Source organism: Triticum dicoccoides, chromosome 5B, assembly GCF_002162155.2.
Source record: "Triticum dicoccoides isolate Atlit2015 ecotype Zavitan chromosome 5B, WEW_v2.0, whole genome shotgun sequence".
NCBI classification, from domain to species: domain Eukaryota; kingdom Viridiplantae; phylum Streptophyta; class Magnoliopsida; order Poales; family Poaceae; genus Triticum; species Triticum dicoccoides.
The window spans coordinates 615,063,217-615,078,437 of record NC_041389.1 but is presented as its reverse complement, the minus strand read 5'-3'; the positions used below and the strand labels follow the sequence as shown (position 1 = coordinate 615,078,437).

General features: G+C 47.7%; 1 protein-coding gene across 4 annotated transcripts; it reads right to left on the bottom strand.

Moving 5' to 3' along the window:
• Positions 1-5,507: 5,507 nt before the first annotated feature.
• Positions 5,508-8,760, bottom strand: LOC119312071 (thioredoxin O, mitochondrial-like). Of its 4 annotated transcripts, none has more exons than XM_037587799.1 (7): positions 8,228-8,760; positions 8,076-8,141; positions 7,911-7,961; positions 7,750-7,829; positions 6,622-6,738; positions 6,129-6,195; positions 5,508-5,785 (listed from the first exon to the last, which is right to left on the bottom strand). In XM_037587799.1, exons 1-5 carry the CDS (start codon positions 8,463-8,465, stop codon positions 6,727-6,729), a joined length of 447 nt encoding a protein of 148 aa, XP_037443696.1. In that variant the 5' UTR covers positions 8,466-8,760; the 3' UTR covers positions 5,508-5,785; positions 6,129-6,195; positions 6,622-6,726. The 4 variants fall into 4 exon arrangements, 3 of the variants coding, with proteins under 3 accessions (XP_037443696.1, XP_037443697.1, XP_037443695.1); XM_037587800.1 differs by having other exon boundaries at positions 7,765-7,829; XM_037587798.1 differs by having other exon boundaries at positions 6,622-7,829.
• Between the last annotated feature and the right edge of the window lie 6,461 nt (positions 8,761-15,221).

Genomic DNA, 15,221 nt, shown 5'->3' with positions numbered 1-15,221 from the left:
GGCCCTCCCACTCGGGGGCTTAGCTGCAGCCCAGTGCTCGCCTAAGTTTGAAAAATCCTACCGAGTGGTGGGCGACCCTACCACTCGGGGGCTTAGCTGCAACCCAGTGCTCGCCTAAGTTTGAAAAATCCTACCGAGTGGTGAGCGACCCTCCCACTCAGGGGGCTTAGCTGCAGCCCATTGCTCGCCTAAGTTTGAAAAATCCTACCGAGTGGTGAGCGACCCTCCCACTCGGGGGCTTAGCTGTAGCCCAGTGCTCGCCTAAGTTGGAAAAATCTTACCGAGTGGTGAGTTATCCTCCTGCTCGGAGGCTTCACTGCAGTCCAACACTTGCCTAGGTTAAGACCATTGCTGAGTGCCTTGCTGATGAGCTGATCAATGCTACTCAAGAACCACCCAATCGGTTGGCAGGAACGTCAAGACCATTGCTGAGTGCCTTGCTGATGAGTTGATCAATGCTACCCAAGAACCACCCAATCGGTTGGAAGGAACGTCAAGACCATTGCTGAGTGCCTTGCTGAGGAGCTGATCAATGCTACTCAAGGATCACCCAATCGGTTGGCAGGAACGTCAAGACCATTGCTGAGTGCCTTACTGAGGAGCTGATCAATGCTACTCAAGGATCACCCAATCGGTTGACAGATATGTCAAGACCATTGTTGAGTGCCTTGCTGAGGAGCTGATCAATGCCGCTCGAAAGACCATCCGATCGGTCGACTGGGTATTTTTCTTCAGCACCTGCATCAGACGATGACAAACAGATCCAGGGGAAGAACAGATTTCACTCGAAGACAAACCCAGCGTATTCAAAGATAAATCCAGAGTTTCCTAACCGCAGATTAAAAGTACTCGGGCACCAGACCCGAAGGAGTTTTAATGGTTACAAAATCACTTGGCATTCCGAGGCAAATAAAGGTGAGACATAATGTTTTCAGTCACTCGGCGGGAGAAGGGTTGGCCGGATCACAGAAGCTGTCGAGGTCGATGATGTCGGCGATACGAGTGGCTGCCTCCAGGAAGGTGTCCATGAAATCCTGGAAAGAGTGCTTCTTAGTGTTCGCCACTTTGAGGGCTGACAGCTTGTCCTCCTTAGCCTCCTTGCAGTGCACGCAAACAAGGGACAAGGCGACGTCGGCGCCATAGCGGGCAGAAGACTTCTTCCACTCTTGCACTCGGTCAGGAATTTGATTGAGTCGAGTCATCAGCGACTCGAGACTTTGAGGAAGTTATGTCTGAGGCCAGAGTTCGGCGTCCACTCAGGCCATCACGGCCTTCAGCCGAGCCAGATAGTCGACTGCACTGTCCAAGCATGATTCCAGTCGAAGCAAGTTCATCTCAACTTCATCTTTCATGGGACAGTTGATGGGGTCGAGACCTGTCTCGACCCGTCCAGTTTCAGCTTCAAAGTCCTGACAGAGTTCTGTTCCATCACAACAAACAATGAGTCGACAGTATTGCAAATCTCAGTCGACGACAGTTATCTAACTGAACAGTCATACCTTCAAGCTTCAAGACAAGCTTTGTCGCGAGTTGTTCCAAATGGGACTCTAGTTTGCCCGTCTTGGCCCTGAGACCGTCAACTTTAGTGGTCGGGCTCTCCTTGTCCTTCCTCAGTTGCTCGAACTCCCGGTTAGCATCCGAAACAACAGTCTTCAGCTTCGCGTTCTCCTCCTCTAATTTGCCGATTGAAGCCCAGCTTCTGGTCTGCAAGCTTCGTCCTCTCGCGTGCTTCCTTCTGAGAGGCTGCCAGGTCTAGGTCCTTCTGCTCCAAAGCCTCCTTCATCCTCTCTAAAGAAACAACACTCTTCAGACGAGACTAAAGTTGGCAGTTTTCACTACACACATCTGCTTATGTGAAGTCACCCGGCTCTAAGAGATTGAATGAAAAGCAGTGGAAAGTCTACTAAGCAGACGGTCGAATGGTTACCTCCCATGATAGCCGTCTCTTCCTGGGCAGTCTTCAGATTCTTCTTGGCAAGTTCAAGGTCAAGTTCAACGCTGATATGCTTCTTCTTTAACTCGGACAGACGAGCTCCAAGATCACAAGACCTCTACAAGCAGCAAAAGTGCCATGTCAGTTGACAGAAACAAAAAACAATCGACGGAGAAAAGCTACTATAAGACTACTGTCGAATCAAATATCCAACAAGTAGTCTCGGGGACTACACCCAGTGGGTGCACTTAGCGTGCCCCCACTGGTTCGGAACAATACTCAGCGGGGTCTGCCCAGCGTGAGTTCAAAAAAAAAGATACATTCTAAGACCTCAGTCGACTGCCAGCAGTCGACCATGGTCTCGGGGACTACACCCAGTGGGTGCACTTAGCGTGCCCCCACTGGTTCGGATCAATACTCAGCAGGGCCTGCCCAGTGTGAGTCCAGACAGTCTACTAAAGATTCAACTCAAGTCGAGTGAGATGGAAAATTTTCCAGGCTCTAAGCAACAAAACACCCCAGTGGGTGACCAGATATAAGACAACATTCAAAAAGTCAGTCAGAGTCTTGCTGACCTGAACATTGGCTTGAAGGGCAGAACTAGCATTGTAGACCACCTAGCTAGCCTCGTGCACCACCTTCACCTGCTCCATGACAAGGTTCACCTGGCGAAGAGCTTCCCTGGCTACACTCGGCGAGTCACCCGGAGTTTGATATACAACAAACAGTGATGGTTGAAGAGCATCTTGAGCAGTCGCTGAGTCGGAGGCGTGAAGTTGCACTGGAGCAGTAGGAGTCAGAGCAATCGAGCTCGCCGGGCGATCAGTCGTTAGGGGGCTGGCAAACGTGACGCTGGTCCGAACCAGCTCCCCGGAGCATTCGGCCACTGCCTCGAGCGCCAGCGTTGACTGAGGGACCTGAACTTCAAGCCTCCTCCTGCCAGAGCTTCCACCCTTCCTCCTCCTCTCCTATAGAGGTGCCTCTTCTTCGTCATCAGGGAGCGCGACAACTTCTTGCGGAACTACAGAAAGAGAGAAATGTCAGAAACTCTGCCGATTGATGATTCAGTCAGCTCAACAAGGCTCGGTCAATCAGACTTACCGACTCACGAAGTGGCTTCTTCATCTCCTGGCGCCTTGTCAATGTCCATGTCAGTGGCAGTAGAGGTGGGGTTGGAAAGACACATGAATTGGTTAGTCAGAACAAGAAAATCTTCAGTCGACCTACGGAAATGCAAACAAAATACTCACCCGAAGCAACAGGGACATCCATCTTGATCCGCGGCAGCGTCTTCCGAGCCTTGGGAGGATCGACCATAGGCTACTTGGCTACCTTCTCCGTTGGCTCCGGAGTCGATGTCCGAGTGCGCTTCTGAGTAGTGGCACTTGGAGCCACAATTTTCCCACGCTCGCCAGACGGATCATGCTGCTGCTTGGATTGACGTTCCGAACGGGGCGGCGAGTCCACCTCTTCCTCCTCGTCTAACTCCTTGCTCTCCTCCTCCTCCTCTTCCGGGGACTCCCACTCACCACTCTCCTCGGCACTGGCCTCTCCCTCCTGGTCCTTCACCAAAGCCTGTTCGCTGTTGGGCATCGAATGCATCTCAGTGAATACCTGCAGAATAAATCGGTCGAGTCAAAGTCAGTCGACATCAAGTACAGTCAGAGCGTGATCAGGAAATAGTCGGAGCAAAAATATACCTTGTCAGGCGGGTTCCCGTCGCGGAAGGGGACGACTCACCTGGATCCCCTGGGGTTGTCCTGGTTGCCTGTGATACTCCTCAGCCACAAGGCTATAGTTTCAGATGGCACTTCTTTTGGATGGACCCGAGCGGTGTCGTCCGGTCCGGAATACAACCACATCGGGTGATCGCGGGCCTAGAGAGGCTGAATGCATCGACTGAGGAACACCTCCAGCAGATCCAGACCCATAACGCCCTCATTGATGAGCTGGACCACCCTATCCACCAACATCCTCGTCTCCATGGTCTCATCAGCGGTCACTTTCAGTGGAGCAGAAGTCTGAACACGGTCAAACGAGAAGTGGGGAAGACCAGTCGACTGACCTGGAGCTGCGACGTCCTGGCAATAGAACCAGGTCGACTGCCAGCCTCTAACAGAGTCAAGGAGAGTCATGGCAGGAAAGGCACTCCTATTTCTCTTTTGGATACCTAAGCCCCCACACATCTGGATGACATGGGTTTTCGAGTCACTCGACTTTGCCTTTTTTACCGACTGCGAACGAATGGTGAAGTTGTGTTTGAAGAGACCCCGGTGCGGTCGACATCCTAAGAAGTTCTTGCACATTGATACAAACGCAGCTAAATACGTGATGGTGTTGGGAGAGAAATGGTGGAGTTGAGCTCCGAAAAAAGTTCAGGAACCCCCGGAAGAAAGGATGCGAGGAAGCAAAAAACCGCGGTTAACGTGGGTGGCAAGAAGAACGCACTCACCCGGTCGAGGCTGGGGACTCATCTCCCCCTCCGGCAGCCTTGCTGCCCCCTTGGCGATTAACTCGGACTCCGCCAGCTCGTCCAGATCCGCCTGCCGAATCGAAGACCGGATCCAATCGCCCTGGATCTAGCCCGGCGGCAGCCCCGCACATGACGATGACCCGCGTTGCTGCTTCTTGCTCTTCGCCGCCCCCGTCGCCTTCTTAGCATGCTCCAGCACCGCCGTTTTGTCCTTCACCATGGCGTGGGAGCAGCAGCGTCGAGAGCGGAGGTGCTGGGAGCAGTGGAGAAACAGAGGAGAAAGAAGGAGGAACAGGCGTGCACAGTGCAAGCACCTCGGTCCCGACACCTTATAAAGGGCCACTTCCGAGTGACTGACGCGTGGACCCAGGCAGTCCCGTCAAATCCTCCAACAGTTGTGCACATCATACGTGGCAAAAAAGGCGGCGCGATAATCGAGGCGTTGCTACTTATTCGAGCCGCCTGTTTTGGCACTCTCCGGCCCGCGCGCTTCTCCGAAAATTCGTATCCTGCGAAATCCGGGATGCGCCGCAGACCATCACGCCCAAGATCTCACGCTCTAACACAGAACTCGACACTTGATGTCACCAGTTCACACTATAAGAAATGTGGCCCTCACTATTGGCCGCTGAAAGGTCATAGTTTTTCATTTGCGACCTTTTTGTGACCAAAAATAGAAGGCCAAAAGCTGGCGGTGGTAAACTGAAATTAGCGACCTTTAACAGAAGGTCGTTGAACCCATGACCTTTTGTTTTGGTCTCTAGCTGTCTGCCCAGGCCACGTCGGATCCGATGTGGCAATCTGACGTGGCAAAATTGCGACCAATTCAAAAGGTCGTTACTTAGAATTAGCCCGGTCCATTTTGGTGCTTTAGATGGGCCGAGCCCATTAATTCAACCTTTTTAATATATATTTTCTGTTAATTTTTGCTAGCTACATGGGCCTGGCCCAGTAATTCGGCCTTTTAAATTTCTTTGCCTATCCTTTTGACAGAATTTTTTGGTCTTGTTTTTTCTGGGCCATTTCTTTGCTGGGCCTCTCAAGTTTTCCCCTCAGAAATAATTGTTCAATATATCTTGGGCTGGGCTGAAATAATTGATCCAATCGAACTTCTTTTATTATGCCATTGACATTACAACACATCACACTACAAGTTATCTTGGGCCTAGCCCAGTTCCGATACATTTTCAAAGCAACATGGAATATTATAGGAGCCCAAAATATCTTTACATGCATTCATTCTAGCAGTACATATCTTTATGTCCAAGGAACCAGTAAGTGCCAAACAAAACTATTCTACAGCAAAGAAAAGAAAGTAGATGACAAGACATCACAGAAGTTCTTATTCTCCTCCTCCTTCAACATTTGAAAACCTTCACCTGGCAATAGATCAATCATGAGTGAGAAACAATACAGCAGCAAAAAAATGTTTAGATGATGCAAAAAATAATAGTTATTACACATGGTATTCGGGTGCAGATTGTAAGTCATGGATCCATTACACATAGTTTTTGTGTTGTGGACTATCTTCATGCAATTGTACCACACTACAGTCAACAATCTACAGTATGCACAGTTAGGAATTGTAAGTCACATTGCATATCCACACCAGAAACTAAGTTAAACATGCATGCTACTAATCCACTATCATGTAGTTGTGTCAAACCCACCAGCATCAGTATTCACTAGTACTCAACCATTGACAGTAGAAAAATGTACTACCTCGTCACCCATCTTGCACAGGTGCTTGATGAAGTTTTGGAACTGGTTCTTGTACCCAGAGATGTAGCTACAAACATGCATGGAACAAGCATGCAAAATTAGTTTAAATTGCAAGAGCATACATGGAAAGACAGCTTAATCACCATCAGCAGTAAACATTAACAAAGGAAAATGAATTATGTCGATGCAATTTGTAATTTCTGTTTCAAAAAGAATGCAATTCACAGCTTTCTTCACATCCAACAAAGAATCCACTACAGAGTTTACAATTTTCATTCAATCTCTGCCCATTCTATTTTCCATGTGCAGAATCACTACTAGTATGAAAGCAGAGAAAGTAGGCATTCAGAATGTGTGGCATGTGGTGTGCTTGCAGATAGTCTGATATGTCTAAATTTGCCAAAATCATGAAAGATCCACTGTGCACGCATGCATCGGATAGCAGAATTAAAGATGAATGAATGGATGAACTGAAGAAAAGAAGGTTAGTTACAGGGTGAGATTGGCTGAGGGAGTGCTTGAGAGCCTCTCCGTTGGCCTTGTTGACGAGTTGCCATGGAAGGGTAGCCTCCCTAATCCTTGACCCTTGTGATGTACTTCATGTCCAGTGCTGCATCATATGTGTATATTCAAATCAATCAACTACTTGATCAGGGGGGAAATAGTACGTACATAAAAATTCCCTTGAGCAAAAGCCAAACAGGATTATTGCTTTTCCCCAATTAGAAAATGACAAGGCAGAACAAGATAGAACAAAGGATAACAAAAGTAACAGGTATTTAGCGAATAGCGGTCTCAAGGTGTTCTCGTGACATGTGGTTGCCAAATATGGAGTTGTACTATACTCAGCAGGAAATGTTTTTTCAGCATCACAGTTGCTTAGTTATTCATGAACTTGTAAGTGGTTATCACCAACTCTCCTCAAACTAAATTTACATTGAACAAGAAAGGAATCAGTATCATATCACCAACTCTGCTATAGTCATAGTGCCCTCCACATGTTTATGTAATAAATTTACACTGAACAAGAAAGGAATCAGTATCATATCTCTCAATTTGTTGTTGCACATCTAGCAAGAATAGATCAATGCACATACCTAATAAGCAAACATCACAACATGGCATGATGTCTGACCATAATCCACTGGATCAAAAAATTAAGACCGCAAGACCATTTTCTCGCACCCAGAAGCGAGCATTTTCTCGCAGCAACCAGAAGCGTAGCTACAACGACAGTAAGTGCTGCCCAATTAAACTGGGAAGCCTAGATTTTGGGCACGCAAAATTTCAGACTTATCAGCAGCATCGCATGACATCAACATGGACATGATACTAATTACCTACCAAGACATGGGGACGCATTAACTAAAGACAATAAACAGAAAATACAACGGAGAGAGTGCCTCTCTCTTATCAGCAGCATCTCATGATGCAACTCACATACTGAACTAGCAACTTAATTGTTCAGTTTACTCCTTCACCATGGCAAAAAAAACATGTTATAGTTTATGAATTCATAACATACGCATGACAGTCGCGACTTGCAATAAGCAAAAGTATTTTCTTCTACAACTATGTGTAAAAACAGAGGATGATGTGTTGTAAAACAGTCCCTAATCACCATGTCGATGTCCACCTTGTACACGGGTATCTTGGGGTACTGTCTGCTCATCTTCTCGATCACAGGTGCCATCGCCCGACCTGCAACACCAAACAACAGAACAGTAGCTCTCTCCAGTCACACACTGAAATCCCAATTCATGGCATGGAGGCGGCACTTACACGACCCACACCAGACAGCCGTGTAGTAGAAGACGGCGGGGAGCTTCTCCACTGCAAAAGGCAACACACGTGAGAGGGAAACTTGCGCACGCATAGTATTATCAACAACAGTGTGAAGAATCGGTAGAAAAGCTAGGGCGAGAAGGGAGGGGATCGGCGCTGCACCTTGCACCTTGGCATGGATGTCCTTGAAGGTGTCCGCGGAGCCGACAACCACCATGCTGGAATCGCCTGCGGGAGCCAGGAAACCGTCAGTGTCGGCCCAGGGCCACAGGGAAGCGAAGGATCAGCGGGAGGAGGAGGCAGTTCAGACGTACCTGTGGACGACGACGAGAAGAGGCCTGTTAGGGAGGAGGAGGAGGTGGAGGGGCGGGTGAGCTGCTGCGGGAGGACGAAGTTGGGCGGGTGGCCTAAGGGAGGATGACCACCGGGCGTCGAGGGAACGGAGCCATCACTATGGAGGGCGTCGAGGGGAGGGAGGAGGGAGGCGACCCCCATCACCATGGCTGCCAAATCCCTCCCTCTGGATCGAGGCTGTGTCCGCCAGATCGGCATGGTCAAGGCCGCCAATCCGCCTCGCCCGCTCGAGGAGGTGGTGGCCGTCAATGGTGGGGATGGGGGGCGACGGCGGCGGCGGCCATCTCCTCCTGGATCGTGCGCGTGGGCGTGCGGGGAGGGAAGGGGAATTGGCTCACGAGATTTGGTCGCGAGGGGGCGAATCGGACAGGAGGGGTGGTGGAAGGGAGGATGGTCGGCGCTGGGGGCGATGAGGAGGTCGTCGGCAGCTGGGATGGGGGAGGCCGGCGGCGGGGTTGGGATGGCAGAGAGAAGGAGGTCTGGGTCGGGGAGAGGGAGATCTCGGTGGAGGTGGCGGTGGCGAGGAGCTGAGGGAGGAGGATGCGGGTGCGGGTTAGGGTTTGGGCTGCGGATGGATGGCTGGATGGAAAGGTGGAGATTTGGACGGATGGATGGGCGCCATGTCATCGATCCATGTGACAACTAAACCCACCAATGAGAATAGAGCACATATAATTGTGCTTTTCCTTTTGTTTTTCTTCTACTTTTACACATGAAAAAAAAATCAAAAAAATGGTCTCATATTATGCACAAGGGTTCATATTGGAATGGCAAACAATGTTGCCTAAGGGAATTTTCATTTTCTTTGGACGAAAAAATCATTTTCCATTTTTTGAGTGCCCCAAATGAGGTTTTTTTTATGAAGAACCTACCAAATAATTGTTGCAAAATTGGACCAAATCATTTTTATAAAATACTAGGCCATATTTAATGCACAATTGACCAAATGGTTGGGTGTAAAAAGTTTTGATCCACCTCTGGTGAAAAAGACAAATTTCCGCCGATTCAGTTGGAAGCGGGTCAAATTTGAACTGCGACTGCCTCATAGTTTGCTATTTATTTTTTCCAAAAATCATTTCTAGGTACAAAAGTATCTATTAATCAGAGAAACACCAAAAAAATCCAAGATTCAACCACTAGCTAGGAAAGGTCATTCCCGCCGTTTTGACCACATTTTGAAACGGGCATAAAAATTCAAAAAAAAACAAAAAATTCGAAAACCTTCGCATTGTGTCATTATATGTGACCAAGTAACCAGGAAAAATAATAAACTTGTAATACGGTAATTCTTTAAAAGAAGTGTTCTCAGAAACGAGCTATCATGTGTGAAGATCAATGGCTTTCAAGTCAAATGATCAATCTTATGGCCACATTCATGGCATAGTTTGTTCAAATGATCTCATATTGTGCAAAATGGTGCATATTGGAATGGCAAACAATGTTGCCTAAGGAAACTTTCATTTTCTTTGGACGAAAAAACCATTTTCCATTTTTCGAGTGCCCCAAATGAGGTTTTTTTGTGAAGACCCTACCAAATAATTGTTGCAAAATTGGACAAAATTATTTTTATAAAATACTAGGCTATATTTAATGCACAATTGACCAAATGGTTGGATGTAAAAAGTTTTGATCCACCTTTGGTGAAAAAGACAAATTTTCGCCGATTCAGTTGGAAGTGGGTCAAATTTGAACTGCAGCTGCCACATAGTTTGTTTTTTATTTTATCTAAAAATCATTTTTAGGTACAAAAGTATCTATTTAATCAGACAAACACCAAAATTTTTCCAAGATTCAACCACTAGCTAGGAACGATCATGCCCGTTGTTTTGACCGTATTTTGAAACGGGCATAAAAAATTCAAAAAAAAATTGGAAAACCTTCGCGTTGTGTCATTATATGTGACTAAGTTACCAGGAAAAATAATAAACTCGTAATACGGCAATTATTTTTAAAAAGTGTTCTCAGAAATGAGCTATCACGCGTGAAGATTCATGTCTTTCAACCAAAATGCTCAATCTTATGGCCACGTTCATGGCATAGTTTGTTCAAATGATCTCATATTGTGCACAAGGGTGCATCTTGGAATTCCAAACAATGTTGGCTAAGGGATTTTTCATTTTATTTGCACGGAAATATCATTCTCCATTTTTTGAGTGTCCAAAATGAGGTTTTTTGTGAAGGAACTACCAAATAATTGTTGCGAAAATGGACCAAATCAATTTTATAAAATACTAGGCCATATTTAATGCACAATTGACCAAATGGTTGGGTGTAAAAAGTTTTGATCCACCTCTCGTGAAAAAGACAAATTTCCGCCGATTCAGGTGGAAGCGGGTCAAATTTGAACTGTAGCTGCCTTGTAGTTTGCCATTTATTTTTTCCAAAAATCATTTCTAGGTACATAAGTATCTATTTAATCATAGAAACACCAAAAAATCCAAGATTCAAGCACTAGCTAGGAACGGTCATGCCCGCCGTTTTGACCGCATTTTGAAATGGGCATAAAAAATTCAAAAAAAATCAAAAAATTGGGAAACCTTCGCATTGTGTCATCATATGTGACCAAGTTTTCAAGAAAAATAATAAACTTGTAATACATCAATTATTTTAAAAAAGTGTTCCCAGAAATGAGCTATCAAAAGTTTTCCAAGATTCAACCACTAGCTAGGAACGGTCAAGCCCGTCGTTTTGAACGCATTTTGAAACGGGCATAAAAAATTCAAAAAAAATCAAAAAATTGGAAAACCTTTGAATTGTGTCATTATATGTGACCAAGTTTCCAGGAAAAATAATAAACTTGTAATGCGGATTTTTTTTAAAAAAATGTTCTCAGAAATGAGCTCTCATGCGTGAAGATTCATGGCTTTCAAGCCAAATGATCAATCTTATGGCCACATTCATGGCATAGTTTGTTCAAATGATCTCATATTGTGCAAAAGGGTGCATCTTGGAATTCCAAACAATGTTTCCTAAGGGAGTTTTCATTTTCTTTGCACGGAAAATGCATTTTCCATTTTTCGAGTGCCCGAAATGAGTTTTTTTTGTGAAGGAACTACCAAATAATTGTTGTAGAAATGGACCAAATCAATTTTATAAAATACTAGGCCATGTTTAATGCACAATTGACACAATGTTTGTGTGTCAAAATCCTTGATCCACCTCAGGTGAAAAAGACAAATTTTCGGCGATTCAGTAGGAAGCGGGTCAAATTTAAACTGTAGCTGCCTCATAGTTTGCTCTTTATTTTTTCCAAAAATCATTTCTAGGTAGAAAAGTATCTATTTAATCAGAAATACATGGTTTGGTGGCGATACATTGAGGTTTAGATGGTGGCCCAGGGCCCCAACTCCAAAGCGCGTAGACTCGCATGCCCGCCGCGTGGTCACTGCGTGATTGTGGTGTTGCCACGCGTTCTGGGCGGCCTAGGCATGTCTAGTGGGTTGGGCACTCCCCTGATAGGTGTCAGGAAGAAGAAGTCAATAGAAGAATCTCACGAGGAGACTGAACCGAGCTCAAACATGAATTAGCACCCAAGTGTTTGATTAGTGGTACGGGAAATGCACATGACCAATGGGCCTGAGTTTTGGCCGAGGATGATCATCTACTAAGGACACTATCTTGGAAAATTTGCAGCTCAAATGGAGGAGCCTAGGTGCCACTTGCTTTGCAACGTACCACACTGGACAGAAATATGAATGTTGAAGCCACACTCACATGTATTGTTAGATGGGGCTCAAATTTTGTAGAGAGCTATGATTTGGGAATATAGAAGATGTGGCAAAAATTCAGCTCATTAGGATATGCCTAGCCAGTACTTCCTTCACAACAGTTCGAGCTGAACAAAAACTTTGGAAATTTGCGATTACCAGTCAAATGGAGTTGAATATTGTCATGAGTCAATGATTTGGATAGTAAAGAATGCCCATTTTTTTGGGGATTTTGGGAATGATAGAAATATAGGTTGCTTCACAACCTAGGGCAAAAATTGACACATGGACATGACACATAGGCAAAACTGATGAGGCGGCGCCTTGTCATAGTAATAAGTATCAATGCATCCACGTTCACAACCTCATGACCATTTATATTGGTCGTAATCAGGTAGAAATAAGGTCATTGGCGCCTCTTGTCTGCTTTGTGACCATTTGGTGTAAGCAATTTCAGGGTTTGAGCCCTTCCAAGTGAAATGGCCGTGAATTTACGACCAATTCAGCTGGGGTCACTAAGAGAAGGTCATAAGTTGACATATTTCTTGTAGTGTCAGTCGACGACTCATTAAATGGATCAAGGCGACTAAGTCGACACCAAAATACCGACGCAGGCGTTCAGATTTGCAGAAAGCACTCGCGAAGGCCCGAAGCTCGGAGCAGGATCAACTTCAGCCTACTTTCCACTCGCACCTTAATCCATTCGGGGGCTACTGACGAGGATATAGACCTGGGGTAGGGTCATATGCCCGGCCCATACGTCCTACCCAAGGTCACTACCCCAGAAGATAAAAAGACCAAGAGTCAACAGAAGAACACCAGTCAAGTACGTCGAGTGCAATCCACTCGACGATCACATCACTCGACGACCACCCCCTACCGTCACTCGACCATATGGGGAGTCACTCGACTATATCAAAGATCAGGAGTCGGAAGAGCACGCAACGGCCTGACATTCACTCCTTAGTCTTGATAAGCATTAAGAGTAATTAAGGCTGGCGTTACCAGTAACGCCCCTTACTTTATGTACATTAAGCCCCTTATAATGGAGGCGGGCGGGGGTCCTGGCGCACTCTATATAATTCACCCCCTCCTCTGGGACAAGGGTTCGCACCCCCTGTAATACAACACACATAATCCAATCGACCGCCTCCGGGCACCGAGACGTAGGGCTATTACTTCCTCCGAGAAGGGCCTGAACTCGTAAACCTCGTGTGTACATCTTCGCCATAGCTAAGATCTTGCCTCTCCATACCTACCCCCCTTTCTACTATCAGCCTTAGGACCACGACACCATCCTCCCTCACCGCCCCCGCGCTCGTCCGCAGCGGCTGGCTGGCTAGCTAGCTAGCACGTCCGCGCTCGTCCGCAGCAGCTGGTTGGCTAGCTAGCTAGCTAGCTAGCACGCGCTGCCAGGGCATGCACGCCCACTTCGCCCTGCCGCCCGCCGCCGAGCCTGGTCGCCGCGCCCGTCCGTAGCCGCCACAGAGCTCACCGTGCCCGCGCTCATCCGCAACGGCTGGCTGGCTAGCTAGCTAGCACGCCCGCGCTCGTCCGCAACGGCTGGTTGGCTAGCTAGCTAGCTAGCACGCCCGTGCACGCCGCAGCTAGCTAGCTAGCACGCGCTGCCAGGGCATGCACGCCCGCTTCGCCCTGCCGCCCGCCGCCGAGCCTGGTCGCCGCGCCCGTCCGTAGCCGCCACAGAGCTCACCGCGCTCGCTCGCGCTCAGGCACGCCGTGTTCCCCGTGCTCGACCCGCGCTCACCTGCTCGCGCCCGCCGTGCACCGCGCCCCGCCCTTCCGACGAGCCTATGATGGTGCATGCCGTCGGCCACTCGGGGCTGCCGGGCTGCCGGGGTCGCGCGCCGGCGCGGTGGGGAAGAATCGGAGAAAAGGAGGAGAGAGAGAGGGGGGGGATGGTTGGGTGGATGGGTCCCCTTTGTTTCAATGACTAGCGGGCCAGACCTCACATGCAAAGGGACAGGGGCGGACGAGGACCACGCAGAAAATGTCCGGTCGTGTCTCTTTCAGACGCAAATCCAGACCAAGTTTGCGCCCAGGATAGGGCGAGCCGGACCAGAAACGGACGTTTTTTGCGGATGGGGTCGCGTGCTGGGCCGTCTGATATGTCCGTTTTGCCCCAAACAGACAGGCCCGGACGATTTGCGGTCATGCGCTGGAGTTGGCCTAAACTATGAGCTTCACTATTGCAAATAGGAATTGTTGTGCTTCAAGGCCGTGGCAAGCACCCGACCTCGCCCAAGAAGATCCTCGCTCCATCCAGGGTGGAACGGCACCATCGGAAGCGTACCTGATCAGGTCCAGTCGACAAGGGCCCCTTGGAGGAGCGGCTGACTAATCAGGCGGGGCTGAGGACTTGCAGCATCGAAGACAGGAAGAGTGGAGCAACTATGACTGTTTCTTTTTCTCTCTTTTGTGTTTTTTTGCCCAAAAGAAAAACTTCTTTTAACCCTCAGATCCCACTTCTCCTCAGAGTTCGCCCCGGGTTGTCTTCCAATCCTACCTCTCATCAGGCAACACAAATTGAAATTCAACTCGGTTTTTGGAAACAAAGCAGAATAGTAAAAATTTCTGAAATCCCGCCTTGTATACAGCAGGGAGTTTTTTTTTTTGCGGGGATATACAGCAGGGAGTTTGATCTTCTACAAAAAAAATTCTCTCTTCATTATGTGTAATTCTAAAAGACAAAAATAGATGCGAACCAACCCGTGGTCGGATGGTTAGAGGGACTGTGGTATCCCCAGCCCACCAGGGCATCAAATCCTGATGTTCACATTTATTTTTGGATTTATTTCAGGATTTTCGATGATGTGCATTCAACGGGAGGAGATGTTCATGTCGACGATGAGGCGCCTACAATGACAGGCGCCTACAGTGACTTCGTAAATCTCAAGATGATATGCCGGCTCAGTCTTTCGGAGGTCCTCATAGGGGTAGGGTGTGCGTGTGTGCGTTCATAGGGGTGAGTGTATGCGCGTATATATGAGCGCTTGTGTTGTGTCTATACTGATATTAAAAAAAAGAGAGACAAAAATACATCAATGCAAAAGAAAAAAAGGGAGCACATCCTAGACCCGGCGTGTCTGTATCGGATACCGATACGTATTCAGCTCCTCCACCAGGACACACCGAGAGCGCCGTTTCGAGCGTCCTTCATATAGGACAAGCCTCCCTCCCGAGTCCCGACCAAACGACCAGTCTTTCCCGAGCGCGACTGGGGTTCCTA

Coding starts and splice junctions, on each gene's coding strand:
- LOC119312071 (XM_037587798.1), bottom strand. CDS start 8,465: ATGCCGATCTGGCGGACACAGCCTCGATCCAGAGGGAGGGATTTGGCA. Junction 7,962..8,075: donor CATCCATGCCAAGGTGCAAG/GTGCAGCGCCGA, acceptor TGCCTTTTGCAG/TGGAGAAGCTCCCCGCCGTC. Junction 7,830..7,910: donor GGCTGTCTGGTGTGGGTCGT/GTAAGTGCCGCC, acceptor TTGGTGTTGCAG/GTCGGGCGATGGCACCTGTG.